At 61.2% G+C, this 23,575-nt stretch overlaps 1 protein-coding gene across 5 annotated transcripts in view; it reads right to left on the bottom strand.

The window, feature by feature from the left end:
* Nucleotides 1-23,575, bottom strand: part of LOC121167830 (phospholipid-transporting ATPase ABCA3-like) — a 32,972-nt gene that overhangs the window by 2,446 nt on the left and 6,951 nt on the right. For 4 of the 5 annotated variants that reach the window (XM_040997495.1, XM_040997494.1, XM_040997493.1 and 1 more), the window contains 26 exons: nt 23,224-23,311; nt 22,874-23,138; nt 22,270-22,397; nt 21,803-21,968; nt 18,296-18,555; nt 16,395-16,511; nt 16,026-16,146; nt 14,306-14,479; nt 12,701-12,882; nt 10,652-10,792; nt 10,192-10,321; nt 9,472-9,626; nt 9,119-9,274; nt 8,500-8,710; nt 8,084-8,234; nt 7,390-7,488; nt 6,577-6,763; nt 5,461-5,764; nt 4,366-4,639; nt 3,457-3,661; nt 3,025-3,244; nt 2,657-2,815; nt 1,863-2,035; nt 1,400-1,528; nt 1,119-1,313; nt 107-294 (listed from right to left, as the gene is read on the bottom strand). In XM_040997495.1, coding sequence (XP_040853429.1) covers nt 107-294; nt 1,119-1,313; nt 1,400-1,528; nt 1,863-2,035; nt 2,657-2,815; nt 3,025-3,244; nt 3,457-3,661; nt 4,366-4,639; nt 5,461-5,764; nt 6,577-6,763; nt 7,390-7,488; nt 8,084-8,234; nt 8,500-8,710; nt 9,119-9,274; nt 9,472-9,626; nt 10,192-10,321; nt 10,652-10,792; nt 12,701-12,882; nt 14,306-14,479; nt 16,026-16,146; nt 16,395-16,511; nt 18,296-18,555; nt 21,803-21,968; nt 22,270-22,397; nt 22,874-23,138; nt 23,224-23,277 — 4,544 coding nt within the window. In that variant the 5' untranslated portion in view covers nt 23,278-23,311. The remainder of the gene's footprint in view (nt 1-106; nt 295-1,118; nt 1,314-1,399; nt 1,529-1,862; nt 2,036-2,656; nt 2,816-3,024; nt 3,245-3,456; nt 3,662-4,365; nt 4,640-5,460; nt 5,765-6,576; nt 6,764-7,389; nt 7,489-8,083; nt 8,235-8,499; nt 8,711-9,118; nt 9,275-9,471; nt 9,627-10,191; nt 10,322-10,651; nt 10,793-12,700; nt 12,883-14,305; nt 14,480-16,025; nt 16,147-16,394; nt 16,512-18,295; nt 18,556-21,802; nt 21,969-22,269; nt 22,398-22,873; nt 23,139-23,223; nt 23,312-23,575) is intronic. The other variant, XM_040997496.1, reaches the window with a different exon arrangement.

Genomic DNA, 23,575 nt, shown 5'->3' on the forward strand with positions numbered 1-23,575 from the left:
GCCGAGGGGCAGGCCAGCTCTAGCTGGATGGGCCAGGGCGGCTGAGGGGGACCCTGGCTTCAGCCAGGTGGCCCAGGGCCAGGGATGAGGCTGACGAGGGTCGCACCTGTACGTCCTGACCAGCTTGTCAGCATGTGGCTCCAGAAGCAGGCCCCGCAGAGTGTTTTCCACACAGGCCTCGATATGGCGCTCGGGGATGCCACGGAGCCGAGCGTACATGACCAGCATCTCCCGGCCGGTCATGTGGTCTAGCAGGGCATCAAACTGGGGGCAGTAGCCAATCCGTTGCCGCACCTGGGGTTAGGACACAGCCCCGGAGGGAGCGGGTCAGAAGGAAGCCATCCTTTGGAGGATGTTTCTCATGTGTCTAGGGTTGCTGGTGGGAGAGCCAGGCAGAGGGCCTGGACACCAAGACCCGGCTGGTGCAGGGAGGCTCTCCGCCAGCAGAGGGGGCCAGCGAGCAGAGCTGCCCACTGAGGCCTCCAGCACTTGCTTCAAACCCAGCTTGCTTGGCCACTCCTTGCTCAGGTTATAGTCAGTTCCCATTCTCTCTCCCTTCCGGAACCCAGGGGTGCTGTGGCTAGCCGCCCCACTGATCCCAGCAACAGTGGCTCTTGGCCTTTTGCATGTTCTAACTGCTTCCTATCAGCCTGTGGGATGGTTCCCTTCAGGGGCTGTGAATCTCCTGTGTGGAAATATGACCCTGCCTGCAGGCTCAGAGCCCAGTCCTGGAGACCCTGGGAGGCCTGGGCCTGAACGTGTGTGCACACCAGGGGGGACCTGGCAGCCACCTCCTGGTCACAGGAACCTTGCTGTCCCTTCTCCCTGGTGTACGCTGGGCTAAGCGGCAGGATGCCTTCCCAGGCTACCCTCAGCCTGCGTGCTCAGCCCAGTGTGGGGTCCCTGTGCTGAGCCCCAGTCTCCTGTGTGGCCTCTTCACCACACTCACTCATCCTGTCTGGATGCAAGGTGTCCACTGCACCAGAACTGGACATGCTTTCCTTTTGGGCCAGCCTCTTCTGTTCTTCCCACCTGCTGGGGTGAGTCCCACCAGCCAACACTGCTGACTATGCCTACCAGGAGCCAGAGACAGCCCTGTCCCCCGCCTTGTTCCCCACCTTCCCAATGGCAGAGCGGATGCTGTGACCCCCGACAAAGGCGTCCCCAGCAGTGATGGACTCCTCCCCGGTCAGCATCTTGAACGTGGTGGTTTTCCCAGCCCCATTGAAGCCAAGCAGGCCGAAGCACTCCCCCCTCTGGACCGCAAGAGAGATCCTGTCCACGGCGAGAAGGGGCGTCCGCTGGTCATACACCTGCAAGAATGCCCGTGGTCAGCCTGCGGTGAAGAGACCCCGGGGTCAGGCGGGGACAGGAAGGGGCAGGACGGGCCTTGCGTCACCTTGGACAGCTCCTTGATGACAAGTGGTGCGTCCAGCAGGCGGTCTGGGCTGGGGGCCAGGACCCGGTCCCTCTCATCAGCCACGTCTTGGTCCTCGGGAAGCAGCGCTGTCTGGGCGCACAGCTCTGCCTGGAGGTTCGAGACCCAGACGGCACTGGTGAATCCCAGCCTAGGCCCCTCTTTGGAGGGAGATGGGGCAGGGCTGGGGGTCGACCTGGGGTGGGTTGCTGGAATGGAGATCCTCGCCCCAGCTCAGGCCCTGCAGGCAGGAAGCAAGGAGGAGGGCAGGGACACAGACGTCTCATTGGGTCCTACAGAGTACTAACTCAGGCCCCCAAGGCTGACTGCAGTGATGGGTCTGGGGGAAAGGAGGCAGTCCCCGGGACCTGGTCGGGGATGGGGACGCTCAGACGAAGCACATGGGGCTTGTGGCTAGCGTCCCGAGCTCCTGGCGGCCACTCACTAGTGTCCGCCTTCTCCGCAAGGCACACACGGCGTTCCTCAGCCTCCACAGCAGGTTGGTCTGGATGAGGAAGAGCAGGCTGAGGTAGACACACCCTGAGGCGGCCATGGAGGTCACGAACCTGCCGACCCCGGGGGTGCTCCACGCGTAGAAGTTCTCCTGGTACACGATGTCTGTGGGGAACAGGGGAGACGTGGGCCCCACTCTACACCCTGTGTCCATCCGGCCTCCCACCATGTGAGGTGCGTCTCAGCACGCTGCGTCCACTCACACACCCGCTTCCTCCGGCTGGGCACTGTGTGCAGCAATGGCTTCGAGTAGGGGACAGCACACAAACAGCAACGGCTGGCCCAGTCCTTGGAGTGACAGACACAGGACTGGGCCAGCCGAGGGTGCCCAGGGGTCTGCAGGTGGCCACAGCGTTCCCATCTGACATGCCGTGGAGACTTGGTCAAACCTGTGCAGGGCCAAGTCCCACCCCCTCATCTGCGACTTGTACGGTCAACTGATACTCTTAGGGGAACAGAGCGAGATTGGAGACGCAGACCTGAGGAAGGGGTCACATGAAGACAGAAGGGACACGGCCACCTGTCGGGGTGGTCCGGAGCTCCCTGAGGGGGCAACGGGCCCGCCCCTGATTCGCCCTTGAGCCTGGACCCCTGAATGCCTCAGGACACAGGGACGGCTGGACAGAGCAGAAGCCACACCGGGGCACAGCATGGAAAGCCGGCCGCTTGGAAGGCCAGCAGAGGAACCCTGGGCTGTGGCCGCTGTGGCCAGCGTGGGACACTCACTGTACTTTTTGCAGTAGCGGGCAGCGATCTCTGAGGATGTGCAGTAGCGCTGGGTCTCGTAGTTCTCGTAGAAGTTGCTGACCGCCATCCCCAGGCAGTGGTTGGGCAGCACCAGGAAAACATGATCCAGCGTTCTGGAAAGTTCTTCTAGCTTTACCGCTGTGGTGAGGAGACACAGGCACAGGCAGCAAAGCGCCAGTCAGGGACCTCCCGGGCTAGGGCCTGGTCCCCACTAGCAGGCCTAGCGAGGCGGCAGCTCCCAGGGGGCCCTGGCTGGCTCTGTCGTCACTGCACACGGCAGGGACACTGCAGAGGCCTGCTGTGGCTGGCCGGGCAGGGGTGCCCTGGGGAGGGCTGCGTGCTCCCACCTGGGATGCGCATGATGGTAACCATGAGGAAGGTGGCGACGCCCGACAGGATGTTGACGATGGTCAAGCGGGTGTAGGCAGTGGCCGCGCTGGAGAAGAGGCAGCTCAGCAGATACATGAGGGGGATGATGGCCCAGCCGTACAGCAACAGCAGCAGCAGCGTGTCAGCCGCCCGGCCCTCCCACGCGAAGGCGCGCACATCAAAGGCCCGGAACACCGCCTGCCCATGGCACACAGCGGTCAGGGAAGGGGCCGCCCATTGGGCTCTACCCCATCGGGCCCTGCCCCGTTGGGCCCTGCCCCGTCGGCCCCTCTTGGCCCTGGCTCCTGAGGGAGCCCTAGCTCAGATGTCCCATCTGGCTCCAGGTCTGTGCAGGTCTCCTTAGGGTGAACCCCCACCCCGAGACCTGCGGGAGGGACTTCCTGACTCACAAGCAGCAGCAGGCTCGGGACCAGGAAGGAAATGAGGTCCCACAGCAGAGCTGAGAGCCAGTAGGTAGCCACATGGACGCCGCTCACGAACTGGACGTGCTTGGCCTGCACAGCCCTCTCACTGACCGCCAGGATGGAGAATGTGCTGGTCAGGAAGGCCATGGCAAAGAGCAGATTGAGAGCGATGTCAAAGCCCTTCCGGCCCCTAGGGGTACAGAGCACAGGACGGCTGGGTCAAGGCCAGGGCCGCCCTCACCCCAAATCCCGCGATGGTTCAAGCCTGCAGTGCAGCGGCCGCACCACTAGAGGGGGCTGAGGAGGCAAAGCTGGAGCCAGGAACCTGGGAAGGCTTTTCCTGGGCACTTCGGGTCCCCACTGACTCCCCGCAGCTGCATCCCATGGCCAGACCCGCCAGGGCACTCCTGAATAGCCACAGAGACTGAGCCCAGCAGGTCCTGAGCTCCACTTCCAGAATGTTCACTGAATATGCCCATCAGCCCCTGAGCGAGATGGTAAGGGGGCAAGTTCCACACTAACTCACTCATATCTGCTAAAGCCACTAAAGCCACCCAGCAAAATTAACCAGTCTTTGCGCTGGCTCACTGTGCCCTGCTAGCTCCACCTGAGGCTGACCCTACAGCTCACACTGCCCTGCCAGCTCCACCTGAGGCTGACCCTATAGCTCACACTGTGCCCTGCCAGCTCCACCCCGAGGCTGACCCTGCTGGAAGCTTGGACTCACCAAAACCCCTGGAGACAGGTGAAAAGGGCCGCTCAAGAGGGGCAGGTTGACAGGGGACCCAGATACTGCAGGGTTTTGGGGGACAGAAACCCTTGTGCTTGTAGACACCTGGCAGTGCCAGCCAGGTGGGCAGGCAATCCCAGGGAGGGAGTGTGGACTGCACATACTCGCTGAACTGGTCCTTGGCGACCTGCAGGGCGCTCCGGGGCTGGGGGTAGTTGGAGACCACGATGGAGGCCCGGGGGCCGCACAGAAGCCGGAACAGCAGGTTGTCTGCGACGGTCAGAGCAGTGGCAGGAGAGTGGTACGCCTGGTTGTTGAACAAGGCGGTGACCACCATCTTCTCACCCACATCTCTGAATGACGTGGCCACCAGGCACCGCTCGTTAAAGCCGCCCCCCTCCACTGAGGCCCTGAAAATAAGGAACTCCTCCAGGTCACCTGGGGAGCGACAGCCAAGTCAGGAGATGCAGGGGCCAACAAGGGCAAAGTGCCACCTCACTGTGCGGCTCGAGGGCCTAGTGTGGGCAGGGTCCAGTTAGCGCACAGTGCCACCTCAGTGCGTGGGTCAGGGGGTCGCTGCGGGCAGGGACCAGCAAGGGCACAGTGCCACCTCACTGTGCGGCTCGAGGGCCTAGTGTGGGCAGGGTCCAGTTAGCGCACAGTGCCACCTCAGTGCGTGGGTCAGGGGGTCGCTGCGGGCAGGGACCAGCAAGGGCACAGTGCCACCTCACTGTGCGGCTCGAGGGCCTAGTGTGGGCAGGGTCCAGTTAGGGCACAGTGCCACCTCAGTGCGTGGGTCAGGGGGCCGCTGCGGGCAAGGTCCAGCTGGGGCTCTTCCCTGGTCAGCGGTGCCTGCAGCAATGCCAGCGGGCAGCTCAGGACATTCTGAGCTCTGCCAAGGTCTCAGTGTCTGCTGAACGTCCACCGTACTGCTCAAGAGGTAGATGGTGAGCTGTGGAACTTCCATCCCGTTCCATCAGAGCCCGGCTTGTTCTCAGACCTGGGGCACCTCTGAGCCCAGCTGCCGGTGGGCAAGCTGCCTCCCGGAGGAGGCTGTGGCCAGGAAGGGCACAGCAAGCAATCAAGACCATGACCATGGAATGTCTTGCTGTCATCCCAAAAGTCACACTTGAAGGAGTGAACATCCCCGGGGAGGCCCTGCCAGAGCACATCCTTTAACTTAGGGTGCCACTCCCCTTTCCCAGGGGGGACATCTGCAGCATCCGGAGCCTGTGCACTGTCTGTCCCCCGCGCCTTACCCAGCACCTCTCGGGGCTCCTGTCCTTCAGCCTGCAGCATGTCCTTCAGATGCTCCGACAGCTGCTGGCCCAGCCTGGAGGCCCCAGGGGCAGAGAAGGGCACGGCGGTGCGGCCGTACTCGCTGAGGGTCAGCTGCAGCAGGGGGTCATCCAACATCTCGGAAGAGTAGTTAATGGCCAGAAGGGCCAAGGTGACAACCGTCAGGGGCACAAGGACCTGGGCGGCCAGCATCTTCCACTCCCGCCAGCTGTAGGTGGCTTTCTTCAGGAACATGGCCCAGAACTGCTGCCAGTGCAGAGCCAGCTGTGTGGAAGACAGAACCCAGTATCTGAGCTCACCTGCCCCACGTGGCACCCCCAGCCACGCTGAGAATCATCGGGGTCCCCAGAAGGGGTCTGGAGGAGCTCAGCAGCTGGCACTCGGGCTTCTGGAGCTCAGCACGGCGGGGGAGTTATGGCAGACATGGGCTCCCAGGGTGGCTGGGGGAGCGCCTAAGACGCTCTCCCTTCCCCTTGCTGCTGGCTGCAGACCCCAGGTGGACCAACCTCCCCAGCCACCTTTCTGGAACCTTTACAGTTTGTAAGCCTGGGTAGCATCGGGGTCGGGGTTGGGTGCCCAGGGTCAGGCCACCTGGCGAACAGACCCCTAAATGGCCTTGGGGCCCAGGGTCGGGTGCCCAGGATCACTGGTGCCTAGGGTCAGGCTATCTGGCAAGTAGACCCCAGTGATGCCACAGGAAGACCACTTGACTTTGGCCAGGGGCCTCAGTCTCCTGCCCATGAAGCAAAAACTGGACCACCTGCCAGTTGGCTGAGCTGCCGAGGTTGCACAGGGCTGGGCACGGGCTGACCTCAGAAGCAAAGGTTCTATCCAACCTGAGCGCCCACGTCAGGGCCCTGGGGAATATCAACGGCTCTGCTAGAACCCGAGCCTGCAGGGGGCAGGGAATACACCCTTGCACAGGGGCAGGGGAAGGGGAGGGGGTCCCCCTCTGCTGCTGGCAGGCACTCTTCTGAAACCCACATCTCCTTTCAAGGATCCCTCCTGGCCATGAGCAGCTGGGGAAGTCGGAGCTCCTCGCACCAGCCCCATGCAGCCCGGCACGGAGCTCCTACCCCACTGTTGAGCTTGAGCATGGTGGGCTCCTCCTCGATGAGGCTGCCAACGCCGTCCGTTGGGTCCAAGAGTCCACACAGGTTGCTGTCCAGAGCCCAGTCACTGGCCCTCCTCTCGTGCTGGTACTGCAGGGCAGGAAGCTGGACGGCCTGGATGTCCATGCTGCTGTCTACCAGCTTGCCGACCCTGCGATGGGCACACACGGGCACCGCTCTAGTCCAGCCCCTCTGCCCAGGCAGGGGCAGGGCTGAGGTCAGAGGGCCTGAAGGAGACCACCAGTGGACTCATGGGCTTGTCTGTCCATCTGTGAGCCTGGCTGCCCACTCATTCAGCAGGAACACCAGCTGGGCACAGCTGGACGAGCCTGGGGAGGGAGGGGGCGTAGGGCATGGGGCGGCACTGTGGAGGGCTCATCACTCAGCCAGCCCTGGTGGTGGGAGATGTGGTCTGGAGCACTCACTGCCAAAGGCAGGGTGACAGCAGGAGCAGGCACTGAGGTGGCAGGACAGTAGGTGCCAGGTTGGTGCCACACGGAAGCCCGAGAACCCCTGAGCCTTGGTCCCCACAGTCAGGGCTTTCCTGGGGCGGCCCATGCCATGCCCTGGTTATGCAGGCTGCCCCTGAGATTACAAGGTTCTTGGGGACAGCCTCCACGGGGCCACCTCTCCTGGGATCTTGCTCACCGGAGCAGATGGACTTTCTGAGGTTACTGTCCATCCAGTGGACCCATGAACAACTGGGCAGCAGCTCACTGCTTCTGAACCTTCACCCCCAGTGCCAAGTCCAAGTGACCCAAAGCTGGTTGTACCGACCGGAGGAAGACCTCTTCCATGGTGGTGACGGAGGCCCCGAAGCTGGCGATGCCCAGCTCCTTCTGCTGCTTCTCCAACTTGCCAAAGAGACTTTCAAACCTGGAGAAGGGACCCAGAGTGAGGAGGGTCTCTCTGAGGCCTCCTGGGCGGTCCGCCTGTTGGGTGGTCCGCCTCCTGGGTGGTCCGCCTCCTGGGCGGTCTGCCTCCTGGGAGGTCCGCCTGGAGAACCCTCTTCTTGTAGGTGTGGGGAGGGGTGAAGGACAGCCAAGGCCCTAAAATGCCATTGAAAGACAATTACAGAAAGTCCAGCTCAAACGGCTCGGCTCCCTCTGTGTTTTTTTTTATTGCTACTTTAGCGTCACACTGACTGGCACAGGAACGGACACCCCCTTTCTTTGTAACCTCCTGGGGGACACTGCGGGTGCTTGTGGAGAGCAGACACGGACAGGACAGCGCAGGCCTTGTCCGCACCCCGGTAGACGACACAGACGAGCGGCTCCCCCAATGCAGCATGGGCATGGAAAGGCAGCAGCCAGACCTGGTGAGCTCTGGGCGCCTCCGAATGAGCCAGCTCTGCCCAGGAGGCCGGGCACGCTGGGCCCCAGCAAGGAAGCTGACTGTGGGGCCCAGGGCGGGGCTGAGTGTCTGGCCTGACAGAGGCGGGTGGGTGGCCGGGAGCCTTCCTGGGGGGTACCTGTGTGTGCTCTCCTTGGGGAGGATGAAGGAGAGCTCGGCGCCCACGTTGCTCTCCAGTGTGGCATTGGGGATGTGATGACACACCAACTGCACGACGCTGGCAGGGTTGCAGTGTGGCTCCTTCACCAACGTCATGTGGTACCCAGCGCCTAGGACATGTGGCTGGCGTGAGGCTTTGGGGGTGCCCCTACTCCTCCCAGACACACTGGGGTCTCGGTAGGTGCAGGGAAAAGAGGCTGGCCAGTCAGGGGTGGAGGGCATCGGAGCAGGGAGCCTGGGGGAGGCCTCTCGCAGTCTGAGCTCAGGGCCTTTCCTGAACACAAGCAAGGAGCATTGGCCTGAGCACAGCAGGCCAGCAGCACTGACCACATGGTAGGCGGCAAGAGGACTGCCCACCCTCTCACTCATGCTCACCATATTTCTGCTTGAGGAACAGCGGGGACCCACAGCACTGCAGCTCCCCCTTGGCCATGATGGCAATGCGGTCCCCTAGCAGGTCAGCCTCGTCCATGAAGTGGGTGGTCAGCAGGATGGTGCGGTCACTTTTCTGCTGCTGCAGCAGGTCCCAGACAGCCCTCCTGGAGATGGCGTCCATGCCCGAGGTGGGCTCGTCCAGCATCAGCACCTGGGCATGGGAAGCAGGTGCAGACACCCTAGGCCCAGGTTGGCCGGCCGGTTCCTTGAGCTAGACTTGGTTGGCATCCTGTACATGTGGAGCCCTGTCCCTTGGAGCCCGCGATGAGGGTATCTATGGCTGAGATACCTGAGTCATCGCGAAAGCCAAGAAGAGCTACAGCCCGCTGCGCCTGCGCCCTCCTGCCCGCTGCGCCTGCGCCCTCCAGCCCGCTGCGCCTGCGCCCTCCAGCCCGCTGCGCCTGCGCCCTCCAGCCCGCTGCGCCTGCGCCCTCCTGCCCGCTGCGCCTGCACCCTCCTGCCCGCTGCGCCTGCGCCCTCCAGCCCGCTGCGCCTGCGCCCTCCTGCCCGCTGCGCCTGCGCCCTCCTGCCCGCTGCGCCTGCCCCCGAGGCCCCGTACTTTGGAGCCCGCGATGAGGGCGATGCCGATGGACAGCTTGCGCTTCATGCCCCCACTCAGCAGCTTGCACCGGGTGTGGCGCTTGTCCTCCAGGCCGAGCACATGCAGTATCTGCTTGACCTCCTCGGGGCACTTGTGGCGCGACAAGCCTTTCAGCTGAGACCACAGCAACCAAAGAGAGATGGGGCAGGCCGTGTGGTGAGGCCAGCCCCACCCCAGCAGGCTCCCGGCCGATGGAGTCTGTCTCACGCCCCTATTGTCCCAGCTCCTGAAAGCTCACGGCAGGCCCCGGAGGCCCCCCGCCCAGGAAAGCCGAGTCCACCAGCCAAGGGGCCCCTGCCCCTACAGCTCACCTGAGCATAAAAGGAAAGATGTTCGGCCACCGTGAGGTTGTCAAACAGGATGTCGTGCTGGGGGCACAGGCCCAGGCTCTTGCGGATGCGAGCCATGTCCTGGGAGATCTCGTACCCGCGGATGTATGCCTGCCCACTGGTGGGGGGAAAGAGACCTGGACCAAGCAGAAGGTGCCCCAGCGGCGTGAGAATCCTAAGTATCAGAGCCGGCAGGGCCTGCCCCAGTCACGCCACTTGGTCTCCCTGTTTGACTCATGGGTGACCCCCCTCCCCCGCTGTCCACCAGGTTGGGCTGCCGGGGGCCTGCTGAGGGAGAGGGACGCAGCCATGACCAGGGTATCCCAGCTTGCTAAGGACGAGAAGCCCAGAGTGTCAGCTATCTCAAATGTGCAGCCCAGGCCCCAGAGCTGAGCCAGGGCTGCTGGCTGAGGGCTCTGGCACTTGCGGTGATGTGGAAGCCTTGACGGGGAGGACCGTGTGACAGGCCAGGGCACTGGCCAGGATGAGACCGACATGGAGTGCGCCTGCTCTCGTCTGGCTTCAGGTGGCCTGGTGGTCTTTTACTGACCCCACTGGGCTGGAGTATTCACCAAGGAAGGGGGATTGAAGGTCGCCATGTAGCCCTCTGGGCTCAGGGACTGGGGCTCACCCCTGGAGGGCTGGGAGCTGTGGCAGAGATCGGGCTGGTGCCGAGCAAGGGTGCACAAAGCTGCCCCTCACCTGTGAGCATGGACAAGGTGGTGGTCTTGCCCGCACCATTGTGGCCCAGTAGGACAGTGATTTGCCCCTCGTACAGGTTCAGGCTCAGGTCTCTGACAGCTGCTCTGTCCTTGTGCCCCACCTGAAACACCTGTGGGAAAGGCAGAGGTTGCCCTGGATGCCCAGGGCCCTGGGGTGCAGTGGCCTCTACGTCTTACTGCTATCTCCGGCCACTCCCTGCTCCCATGTGAGTGTCCTGGTGTGGGGGGGGGGACTGGGGACGCACGACGACAAGGTGTCCAGGACAGCTAAGCAGGACGAGCTACGTGTGCTGACCCACACTAGGCACAGCCGACAGGGACACGGGGGCTGTGCCCAGAGAACCAGGCAGAGAGCAGCTGGGGGCACTGCCCTTCCTCCTCCGGCACTGGGGAGCAAGCAGGGCACCTGCAAGCGGCCTGGCCTCACAGGCACATGGTACCTTGGACAGATGCTTGATCTTGATGCCAGCCAGCAGGGCCTCGGGCTCAGCCTCACAGTACTCCGTGGGGATGGCCTTCTGGGGGTCGGCGTCCTCTTCCTTCCCCCTGGCTGTCCTGGGGCTCCCGCACCAGTAGGAGGGCTGCGTGGGGACAGGTGTGTCACTTTCCAGGTGATGAACAAGCCAACGAGTAGACACATGCGGGGTGCCCACCGTGTCCTTGCCTGCTGGGGAAGCAGAGCGGGAGCCCAGCCCAGCCCACTCCCAATTTGGAGCCTCACATTTCCGGGCTGGAAGGTTGATGCAAGAGTCACTTGCAGGCTTGCATGTGACACCGAGGAAAAGGGGTGCCCAGGAGAGCAGCCCAGTCTCAGTGCATCCCACATGCCTCACCGCTCAAGCTGCACGTGAACCCCGAAGATCAGGGAGAGGCCTCTGCCTTGGGGCAGAGGTACAAGGCGTCCCTCCACAGGGGTGGTGCATGGTGGCGGGTGAGCTGGGGCAGGGGGTGGGGGCCGCCTGGCATATCCAGCCCTGTCGCTGTGCCCAGATCACTGCATTCCGCTGGAGGAACACGGTCCCACACACAGCGACCCTGAATTCAGAGTGTGCTTCACGTTACCAAACACCATGGTTCGGCTGCGACATTTTTCCGAATAGTAAAGAAATGGGTGCCTCTGGCCACCCGGGGTTGAGGCACCAGTGCGATGCTGTCTGTCCAACCCAAGCATGAAGGGAGTGAAAGGGCAGGAGTTGAACACACTGGGGTGCACACCTGGGAGGGACGACTGGAAGCCACCATAATGAACTGGATCCCCCAAAAGGTGTACACTTAGATACACAAACCTACTTAAAAGCAGATGTTAAAAAACAAAACAACCGGGGACTGGTGCTGCCATGCAGCAAGCTAAACTGCCTTCCGAAAAGCTGGACCCAGTCCCAGCACAAACGGGTGGATCTGACTTATTTGAAAGGCAGAGTTAGAGATCAAAAGGAATGAGATCGTCCGCCGGCACATTCTCCAAATGGCCTCAATGACAGGCGGCTGTCTGCTGGCGCGGCTTCCCACGGCGCTCCTGGGAAGGCGGGGGACGCCAGGGCCCTGCACCCACAGCCGACCTGGAGGCCTCAGCCTCGGCCCTGACTGTTGAGGTCACCTGGAGAGTGAACCAGCAGTTGGAAGATCCGGTTCTGCCTCACCCTCTCTGCCACTCTGCCTTTCAAACAAATAAAAACAATCTTTTTTTGTTCATTTGTTTTAAAGATTTATTTATTTTTATTGGAAAGGCAGATAGACAGAGAGGAGGATCTTCCGAGGACTGAGTCATTCCCCAGGCGGCCGCAACGGCCGGTGCTGTGCCGATCCGAAGTCAGGAGCCAGGAGCCTCTTTGGGTGCAGGGTCCCAAAGCTTTGGGCCGTCCTCCACTGCTTTCCCAGGCCACAAGCAGGGAGCTGGATGGGAAGCAGGGCTGCCGGGATTAGAACTGGCGCCCAAATGGGATCCCGGTGCGTTCAAGGCAAGGACTTTAGCTGCTAGGCTATCGTGCTGGGCCCCAAACCGATCTTAAATATATAAATAGAACAGCATTCATATGTATGCTTAGACAAAACCCTAAAGCCATAGTATAAATACTCATACATATATTTAAAGCATTTAAGAAGTGTTATTAGCTTCAGGTGTATGTCAAGCATTTTTTGTTACAACCCCACCTTTGTAAAATGAATGCAGCCCAGGCCCATGTGGCACCCAGGTGCCCGCAGAGTCACCCCTCAGGACGGGAGGCCCTCCGTGCTCCAGCCATAGGCAGCCATTTAAACCTGCATGGTTTTGTGGGTGGAAAACCCTGTGAAATACGCCTCCTGGGCAAGGAGACGGGATGGGGCAGCAGACGCCATGAACGTCAGTCTGCGGTCTCCTGCTGTGAATCCTCTCCTTGGGCACCTGGAAGCAGGGCAGGGCTTTCTCTCCCAGCCCATGTAGGTACCACATGGCAGGGGCTCGCAGGGGGTCCAGGCAAACCTCAGCCTGGACGGACACAGGCACTCACCATGACGAAGAAGTACCATGGCTGGGGCATGCCGAACTGCCCAGGGAAGACGGCCTCCACGTACCAGGTGACCAGGCCGTACAGCATGGAGTCCAGCAGCAGCATCCCCAGCACTTGCCCAAAGCAGAAGTCGTCGTCCACATTGACTGGGCTCAGGAGGTCTCGCCACTGGATGCCCGTGCCTGGAGAGTACCAGGAAGAAAAGCCCTACACGACCTGACGTCCCAGGCGTCTCCTCTCCCCGCCCCCGGCACTGCGAAGGCAGCCGACTCTGGCCCGACAGCTTCCTAACAAGTCTGGGAACTTTCTCCACATCTTTAGGACAACAAAAAATCCCAAGTTCCCCGCCAGCCGAAGCTCATTACTGATGAGACACATGCAAACTTAATTGATATCACACATACACACATAGCATAAACACGTGTGTGTGGAAAGACATACACACAGCATACAACCAATATGTACGCAGATACACAAAACCACACGCAGGAACCCACGCACACATGTAAAAAGTGCGACCTAATGGAGCGTGCCGCGGTGGCAGCCCCAAGGTGTCTGGGATTGGTGTGTCCCGCCCATCCTGGCCGGCTCGAGGACCCTGGACCCTGAGGGAAATGGTGGCTCTCCAGTCATGTCAGTGTCTACGTTCAGACAATGAGTTCGTCTGCTTAAGGAAACTCACGGCAGAACTTTGGAGTGTAGAGGAACAGTCCTCTTTGGAAATAGCTTTTTTTTTTTTTTAAAGATTTATTTTTATTATTTTTTTTTATTGGAAAGGCGGATATACAGAGAGGAGAGACAGAGAGGAAGATCTTCCGTCCGATGGTTCACTCCCCAAGTGAGCACAACGGCCGGTGCTATGCCGATCCGAAGCCAGGAGCCTCTTCCGGGTCTCCCACGCGGGTGCAGGTTCCCAAAGCTTTGGGCCGTCCTCGACTGCTTTCCCAGGCCACAAGCAGGGAGCTGGAAGGGAAGCGGGGCTGCCGGGATTAGAACCAGCGCCCATATGGGATCTCGGGCGTGCAAGGCGAGGACCTTAACCACTGCGCCACCGCGCCGGGCCCGGAAATAGCTTTTAAAAAAGTATTTAAGGCACCAATGCTGTGGCCTAGTGGGCAGTCACTGTCTGTGGTGCTGGTTCAAGTCCCAGGTGCTCCACCTCTGATCCAGCTCCCTGCTTGTGGCCTGGGAAGGCAGCGGGGGATGGCTCCAGTTCTTGGGACCCTGCAGCAGTGTGGGAGCCCACAAGAAGCTCCTGGCTCCTGGCTTTGGATCAGCTCAGCTCTGTCCGTCTGGCCACTTGGGGAGTGAAGCACAAAGTCGAAGACCTACCTCTCTCCCCTCTCTATCTCTCAAACCAATAAATAAATCTAAAAACAGATCGGTGGACACAGTTGCTACCACACAGTCACCCTTTGCCCTCTGAGCTCAGGGTCTTTGACCCACACCCCTCGGCTTCTGCAGCCTCCGGGACCACCCAGGACCAGAGCTCCTGCCACTGGCCCGCACAGCGCCCTTGCACCGGCTTAGTCCCTGACGTCGGCTGTCTCCACTGGCCACTGCTAGTGGCACTGCCCCCAAGGGAACGCAGCAGATGACACTCACCTTTGGCTTCAAATTTGCCTATGAGCTGGGCTCCCATGGCCATGGCCACGTTGGACAGGAGGCAGGAGAGCAGCTTCTGGCTCAGCGTCATCCAGTTGTACCGAGGAGCCACAAAGAAGTAGGGGGTGTAAGTGAAGAAGTAGAGGAAGCCTCCCACGGCGGCCGCCATATTGGCTGTGGGTGAGAGGAGGCAGGCGCTGTGCACGGCTCGCAGGGCAGGGTGCAGCGTGGGTGCTCACGGCCAGAGGGTGCATGACCCAAGCTTCGCTCCGGGAGATCGAGGATCAGCCTGCAGCCTCCTGCACACAGCTGCCTGGAGCTGCGCAGAGGCCTCAGGGGCACCTGCTGCCTCCCTGTCATCACCACACGTCCGAGGGCTCCTCCTTCGCCTCTCATCTGGCCTCATGGCTTCTACTCGCGCACTGAGCACCCACCTGGGCCAAGTACCAGGCTGGGCATTCGGGAGTCCCCTGCCCAGCTGCACATATGCATCAGGTGTGTGTCACGGGACACCCTGGACACAGGGAGGGCCCAGCTGGGCCCACTGCTCAGTGAGAAGCTGGGGAGAATGTGACATTTCATGCTTGCTGCTAACACATGGGAAACACAGCAGGCATGTGGTGGTTACTCCTTAGATTCAAAGCATCTTAGGTTTGCTTATATTCAGCTATCACAGATTAAATACACACAGATCCACGTGTCTGTAAAATTCATGTAAGAAAAACCCTTCGAGACCAGCACTGTGGCTTAGCAGTTTGAGCTACCTCCTTGCAAAGCTGGCCTCCCATGAAGGTATGGGTTCAAGTCCTGGCTGTTCCACATCTAAGCTGCCTGGGAAGCGGCAGAGGGCGGCCCAAATGCCCGGGCTCCCGCCAACCATGGATGGAATCCTACTCCCTGGCTTGGGCCCAGCCTCGCTCTGGCTGTCGGGGTCATCTGGGGAGTAAACCAGATGGAAAATCTGTCTCTGCATTTCTCTCTAACTCTGACTTCCAGACAGATGGAGAGATGCTGTGGCATCCTTGCTTTTTTAAGGACACGAAGGAACTTAGAACCACAGGGTCCGGGCATGCAGCTGGAATATAGTCTGTCCCTCTTGCTCCAGTGACTGGCCACTTGGCAGGGACGAGTCCAGGGAGGATGACAGGGCCACAGACATGGGGGCAGAGAGGGAAACAGTCTAAGAACTAGGGTTTAGTGACAGGCCCTCTGGGGCAGACGTATCCACATGGGAGGGAGGCTCTGCTGGCCGAGTGTCTGACTGCCGCGCCGGCAGGCTCAGCTGCAGCCTGAACCTTGTAGGGACATCAGTAAGCACGGGGCAATCCATGGGGATCAGCATGAACGGAAAAGAGCCAAGACGGACCCAGCGAGCTCAAAGCAGGGGCCGGACAGGCCTCCCCATGGGCGTGTTCACGGAGCATGGCTCACAGCAGCTGACTCACGGATAGCCAGGCAACGTGGGCTGTCCTTCAGGCCTGGAAGGGCAGGGGGCCTGCACACACAGCACTGGTAAACTGGGAGTCACCACAGGACAGATGAGCTCCTGGGCCAGCACAGCCAGCACACAGGTGCCCTGCACCCCGACCCTGCACTCCCGCCAGGTTGTGGGCTCTGTGTCTTCCTCCTGCTTCTCAGGCTCCAGAGGCTCCATCGCCGGCCTGCCCCTCTAAGTCCCACACACTCAGTGCTGGGGGCCTGAGCACACCCGCCCACTCACCTTTACTGAAGAAGGTGCTGACCATGAAGCTGAAGGAGATGGAGGAGATGGCGAAGCACAGCAGGAAGGCCAGCACCAGTGAAGGGTCGCTGCTGGTCAGCACGGCCACACCCTCCTTCACCTGCAGAGGCCAGCCGGCTGTCAGTGTGCGGAGGGCAGGAAAGGGGTGTGGACCAGGAGGAGCCCCAGGATGGAGGGTGCCGCTCGGAGCTGAGGACCTGTGGGAAGCCCCAGTCCCTCCCCAAGCCTGAACTGGGGGCCACAGGATGCCACACTGGGCCCGGGCAGGCGTCCTGCCACGATGACCACACCAGCTTACCCACCACAGACTGCTGCTGACGGGAACAGCCCCGGGCAGGGCACACTCACCCTGACGCAGAAGAGTAGGGTCATGAGGGAGACCACGACAAGCAGGACGAGGAAGAACATGAGGAACCATGCGCTCCAGTGCAGCCAGCTCTCCAGCCCCAGCATGCGCATGTACTCCTGCAGGGAGAGCCTCACATCGCACCTGCACAGCTGGGTCCTGCACACCTGTACTGCAGGCTGCAGGGCACTGGGCAGCAAGGCTGAGACTGGGGTCTGCCCGTCAGGCAACTCTCAGCTCCCATGGAAGGAACCCGGCCTCACCCCCCCACCCTCCCGCTCCCACCGGCTGCCCATGTCTGCTGGGATTGACGGAAAGATGTCAACGGCTTCTCACACAATCATTGCCCCACGACAGCCTGCCCTGCCCCATGCCAGACAGACCTGACTGCCCCACGACAGCCTGCCCTGTCCCATGCCAGACAGACCTGACTGCCCCATACAGCCTGCCCTGCCCCACGCCAGACAGACCTGACTGCCCACGACAGCCTGCCCTGCCCCACGCCAGACAGACCTGACTGCCCACGACAGCCTGCCCTGCCCCACGACAGCCTGCCCTGTCCCATGCCAGACAGACCTGACTGCTCCACGACAGCCTGCCCTGTCCTATGCCAGACAGACCTGACTGCCCCACGACAGCCTGCCCTGTCCCATGCCAGACAGACCTGACTGCCCCACGACAGCCTGCCCTGTCCCATGCCAGACAGACCTGACTGCCCCACGACAGCCTGCCCTGTCCCATGCCAGACAGACCTGACTGCCCCACGACAGCCTGCCCTGTCCCATGCCAGACAGACCTGACTGCCCCACGACAGCCTGCCCTGTCCTATGCCAGACAGACCTGACTGCCCCACGACAGCCTGCCCTGCCCCACGCCAGACAGACCTGACTGCCCACGACAGCCTGCCCTGCCCCACGACAGCCTGCCCTGTCCCATGCCAGACAGACCTGACTGCCCCACTGCCTGCCCTGTCCTATGCCAGACAGACCTGACTGCCCCACGACAGCCTGCCCTGCCCCACGCCAGACAGACCTGACTGCCCCATACAGCCTGCCCTGCCCCACGCCAGACAGACCTGACTGCCCCATACAGCCTGCCCTGCCCCACGCCAGACAGACCTGACTGCCCCACGACAGCCTGCCCCGCTGGGCTCACCTGTGGGCCCCTCCTGGAGTCACCGCGGTCTGTCCTACCTAGCTCAATGCTGGGCTAACTCAGCGCAGCTCTGTAAGGGATTCCAGCAGGTCCCCCCTTCCCTGCCACTCGCTCAGCCTCATGCCTGACTGACGAAGCAGCACGACTGATGATATTCTCAAGGTCACCTCGCTGGGAACTTGGAGAGGAGGAAGGCAGACAATGGAAGTGACCTTATTTTGGCACAAAGACTCTTGAAGCTCCTGGCTGGATTTTTCACCACACGCATCTGACGTCCCGTGTGACTTCGTGGCGACCCGTCACACAATGTCACTCCCGGTGACCCCGGAGTGCTCAAGCTACACACAATGCTAGCTACTCCCTATTCCGCGCCAGCACGCACTGCTAACGCCGAGGGCCGGGCTGTCCACAGTAACGTTTGCCACGTGCCTGCTGTCCCTTTGGGACATCTCAGCTGGGCCAGGCCTCCTGCAAGCGTACAGAGTCCCTCATGTTGCACAACATGGCCCAATGGCCATCTCCCCCCGGGTGCACGGCATACCAAACTGGACGCCTTGTCCAGATTTGAAAATCAAGGCACCAGGCTGACTTCAGAGAAGCCCCAAGACGAGCTGGGTGCCACGAAGCTGTGGGCGTGGGCCAACAACAGGGCAGCCTTGAAACACGCACCGCTTCTTCCAGGGGCACGAGGACACAACCACCTGCCTCCCGTGCCGGCCTTGCCCCACGAAGCCCGGGCCCAGGTCACCTTCAGCCTGTGCTCCTTCTCCTGCACCACCGCCCGGACGATGGTGAGGGAGGCGTAGGTGAAGCTGAGCATGAGCAGCAGGGGCAGCTGGTACTGGATGGCCACCAGGAAGGGGTCCTGGATGAACGGTGGGTATGGAAACCTCTTGACAACCACCGTGAGCTTCTGGAAGAGCTGGTGTGCAGATGCGTTGGCGTGATACTGCATGATGGCTCGGTCCACTGCGTGCTGGACAGCCAGGAAGCCCTCCCGGATGTACCCTGGGGACAGAGCAGATGACACTGGCATTAGGAGAGCTGCTAGCACCCAGCTGGACTGGGCCTCCTGGGAGCCCTGGAGGACTTCACCCGCTGCCACCCACTGTGCCCAGGGGCGCTCTGGGCTGCCCAGGGCCTCATGGGAGGAGGGAGCAGACGCATCACACACCCACACACCCGTAGCAACTGAGAGGGGGCTGTGATCCACACACTACACAGAAGTCACACGCCTGATCACGCTTTAACAATGCCTTCAGAGAAACTGGGACGGCCTAACCAAAATGGGTGGGATTTAAACAAGCAAACAGGAATGAGGCCAAAAATACACCAGGAAGGAGGTGGTAAGTTGAGTTAGGGAAGAGAGAGACAAGAGATGGGCCTGAGAAGCAGCCAATCCCTAGCACCCCATAAAAGTCTGAGTGCTCAAAGAAAAAACAGTCAGTAGCCAGGGGCACAGAAGCACTTTGCAAAGCTGAGGAGTCGGGAGTCCATGAGCTTCCTGCTGCTGTGACAAGGCCCCACCCACAGCAGGTGCTATCAGCAGGCACTCTGTACTTATCCCAGAGGCTGGGGTCCCTCAGAGAATACAGAGTCACACTCAGGCTGGCTGCAAGGCTTCGTCCCTCCGGCAGGACAGGGCAGGATCCGCTCAGAGGCTGCCCAGCCCTTGGCTCAGGCAAAGTTAACTTGGCAGCAACACCCCATCCCCCCAGGCCTGCTTCTGGGCCCAGCCATAAGGCCTCAGGAGTGGGTGGCACGGGACCCTCTGTTACCAAGCACGGAAACACTCAGAATAATCTAAGTCCCAACCTTCAGGAAAGAGGAGAGCCACAAGGCCCACTCCGCTGGCTGGGGGCTCCCATGGGTGCACCTTTCTGCCCACTTAGGCTCAGTCTCCTGAATCTGCAATCGCAGTAGCACCTACTGAGTGCTTGTGAGGGCCAGGCTGGTGACATCGCCATTGGGCAGAGGGGGCGCTGTGGCCCAGAAAGTTGTAGCACAGTGGAGGAGGGCTGTGCCGAGCCTGGGGCCCTCCTGGATGCAGCCTGGCTGCCACAGGCTCCCATGCCACTCTCAGGAGGCAGTGGGGATGTGGTCAGCCCGGCCCCCTGCGGAGGTGTCTGTGGCATCAAGAGAAGCCACAGGGAGCATCTCTGTGCCAGGGATCTCCCCTTCTTTCCGACTACCCCGCTGAGGGCTCCCCTCCTTTCCGACTACCCCGCTGAGGGCTCCCCTCCTTTCCAACTACCCCGCTGAGGGCTCTCCTCCTTTCCGACTACCCCGCTGAGGGCTCCCCTCCTTTCCGACTACCTCGCTGAGGGCTCCCCTCCTTTCCAACTACCCTGCTGAGGGCTCCCCTCCTTTCCGACTACCCCGCTGAGGGCTCTCCTCCTTTCCGACTACCCCGCTGAGGGCTCCCCTCCTTTCCAACTACCCTGCTGAGGGCTCCCCTCCTTTCCAACTACCCTGCTGAGGGCTCCCCTCCTTTCCAACTATCCCGCTGAGGGCTGCATTCACAGCAGAGACATGGGGTCTGAGATGTGGACGGGGAGGTGGGGCAGGCAGGGCAAGAATAGGCCTGGATTTGAATGGGTGCCTGCTGCCACACCAGAGTCCTCCTCCCCACCAGACACCTGCCCACCTGCTGTCACTGCCATCCTGTTTGCTGCAGAAATCGTGGTGAGTGAGGCCTTGCTCTCATCTGGCAGGCCACTGAAACCTGTGTCTTCGCCTTGCTTGGAGATCTTCCCTGCGGCTTCTAAGCTGGGGACACTGTCCTCGGAGCCACGGGAGGGCACGGAGGAGCTCCAGCCCTGCTGGGCTCGGGAGCCAGTGCATCCCACTGTCAGCCACTACCCTTTCTCCTGAGCCCCAGCTTTGGGGAACTGTCCAGAGCCAGCTCACTCCTGCCACCGGGCCTGGACCGCCCCAGGTCCTCCTCAGGATGCAGGATCTTGCCAACAGGCTCCTACTCTGGGACAGACCTGTCCGAACGCTGTCCCCTCCCCCCCTCCCCCGCCCGCTGCTCACGGTTTCAGCATCCCGGGCTCTGCTGGCATCTGTGCTTCTCCACTGACACCTGAATGGGTGGGCTCTTGTGCTGCCAGACCCGTGGGACGCCCTGCCGCTCTCCAGTGTGTCCTGCAGCTGGCCTGGCCCCCTCGGGCCGTGTCTTCCTGGCTCTGCCAAGCTTGGCTGCCAGACACACCCACGCTTCAGAGGCAGCCAAGACAATCACTGGCAGGGTATGTGACAAGCCAAGATCCAGCCTCTATACAAGGTGTGCTCAATGGATTAAGCCATGGATTACGGAGCTTCAAAAGCCCATGAAGCCCTACGGAGGAGGCTGAGCGGACAGAAATGCAAAGCCAAGCCCACAAGACTCAGTGTAGGCTCAAGTGTTTTAGAACAGCAGATGTGGGGGGCTGGCACTGTGGTGCAGCAACTCAAGCCTGCACCTGCAATGCCAGCATTCCACATGGACACAGGTTCAAGGCCTGGCTGCTGCTCCACTTCTGATCCAGCTCCCTGTTAATGTGCTGGGGAAGACAGCAGAAGAGGGCTCCAGGGTTTGAGCCCCTGTACCCACATGGTAGACTCAGCAGAACTCCTTGGCTCCTGGGATCCGACTGACCCAGTTGTGTTCACTGTGGCCGTCTGGGGAATGAATGGGTGGTTGGAGGATCTCTGTCTCACCCTCTCTCTGTAATGGCAACTTTCAAATGAGTAAATCATAAAAAGCAAAACAAAAAGCCCCTGAGGGCCCAGCACTATAGCCTAGCAGCTAACGTCCTCGCCTTGAATGTACCAGGATCCCATATGGGTGCTGGTTCTAATCCTGGGGGCCCCTCTTCCCATCCAGCTCCCTGCTTGTGGCCTGGGAAAGCAGTGGAGGATGGCCCAAAGCCTTGGGACCCTGCACTCACATGGGAGACCTGGAAGAAGCTCCTGGCTCCTGGCTTTGGATTGGCTCAGCTCCAGCCATTGTGGCTGGTTTGGGAATGAATCACTGGATGGAAAATCTTCCTTTCTGTCTCTCCTCCTCTCTGTATATCTGCCCTTCTAATAAAAATAAATAAACCTTAAAAAAAAAGCACCCTTAAAATGTCTTACTCCAGGGGATAGCCAGGACTCTGCGTTTGTGATATTTTGCCCTCCTCCTCCAAACAGGAAGACACATGCGCCTGACAACTACTTCAGAGCGGTGCCAGACCCACGACCCTCCCAGCGGCCACAGGGGGCTCCTCACCGGGCTCCCCGCCGTCGGGGGACGAAGGCTCCCTTGGTCCTGGGTTCGGGAAGAGTGGAAAAAGGGAGGTGGTATGCCAGCCCTCCGTCTGCTTGAGGAGGAAGGAGTCCGACTGGGTCCAAATGTAGTTTCTCCGTGTGTAACTGAAGCGCAGGTGGTATTTCACCTGTGGAGACAGTTCGCACGTGATGGGGATGGGGAGCGTCACCCAGGGTGACCACGTGGTCACTGCCCCACCTCACCACTCCCTCACCCCAGAAACACCTCAGGGACGCAGAGAGCTGTGTGCAGGGCAGCCCCTCCAGGCCGAGCAGCTCCCCTCGGGCGAGATCCCCGCATGCACCATGTGCACAGGGGTGGGCGGAAGCCAACGGCCTTTAGGGGTTACGCTGAGCCGCCAGGGAGGAAGAGGCGAAGCGGGCAGCCTCAGCGGCCAGCGCAGCAAGGGGCGGCGGTGCCAGGCTCACCGCCAGGGGCAGGGGGTCCGTGCTGTGACTGAACTTGTGCTCGAACACCACGGCGGCCAGCACGTTGGAGGAGCGGTTGTCGTACCGGATGTAGTCCTCGAAGTGCTTCTCCGAGGGAAAGCCGCGAACTGCAGAGACAGCGTGGGAGCCCGTGGTCCTTCAGCCCCGCCCCACCCACACAGGGAACCTGGGAGACCCGGTCACCTGCACACAAAGACTCGCTAGGGCCCTGTAAGCCTCTCCTGAGACAGGAAATGGCCTGCATCTAGGGCAGGAGGACAGGCGACCTCTGAACCCGAACCCTCCTCAAAGCCACCAGACACCCCAGGAAGAGGCTTTGCAATGCAGCAGCTTTCCCGGGCCAGCAGGTGGTGGGCACAGTCCCTGAAGCTCTTGTCAGCTGGGTCCCCAAACTAGGCACTGCTCATACTGTCCCACATATTACTTTACTGGGCCCCACCAGCTCCAGGCAGGGGCTGGCCTGCACCCACAACTTGTTACAACCAAGTGTGGCACACTCGGGGGCCTGGCAGTCCTCGGTGACACAGCCGGCAGGGGAGCTCCTGGCTCAGGTCCCACTGGAGCCCCCGGCCTGCAGGCTCACCTCTCATGTTGATCACCAGCGCTCCCCTGGCCGACTCGGTGATGGTCCTGGCGGCATCGCTGTGGGAAGGCACGTAGGCGAGCTCCCAGGTGTCCCCTGGCAGAGGGAAAGTGAAGAAGAGGGGCAGCTCCTGGATGGACTGCTCCGGGTAGACGGTGGCATTGGGCACGTTTTCTGACTGGATCTTCAAGCGCAGCCAAATCAGGATCCCGGAAAAGAGCAACGGCAGGAGGAGCTCCAGGGCCGTCACCAGAACCTTCCGCTTCTGCAAGCGAAAGCAGAGCCGAGGGTGATGCGGCCGAGCGCTCCTGGCCCAGCACCACCCCCGCCCTCCGTGGGGCCAGACCCACCTGCAGGGTGTAGTTCTTCCAGAGCAGCAGTGCCAGCTGTCGGAGCGCAGCCATCTTCTCCAGGGGGCGGGGCAGGGGGTGGTGGGCACTGGAGCCAAAGACAGCACATTTACTCTCTGAGCCACAGAGAACTTGCTACCAGCAAACACCCCACTTGGGGGGACAAGTGCTCTTCCTGACCAGTCTACGCTCAGCTCACAGAGAACCAGGGGACGAACAGCCCACTGGGTGTCCTTGCTGTGGGGGAGACAGATGCTCAGGCCTGCGATGGGGGGCCCTGGACAAGGACGAGGCAGAGGAAGTGGAGGACTGGCCACCTCCACCGGACTAAGAGCCAAGCTCATCTTTCCTC

Source organism: Ochotona curzoniae, unplaced genomic scaffold (assembly GCF_017591425.1).
Source record: "Ochotona curzoniae isolate NIBS_2020 unplaced genomic scaffold, NIBS_Ocur_1.0 patch433, whole genome shotgun sequence".
Lineage (NCBI taxonomy): Eukaryota > Metazoa > Chordata > Mammalia > Lagomorpha > Ochotonidae > Ochotona > Ochotona curzoniae.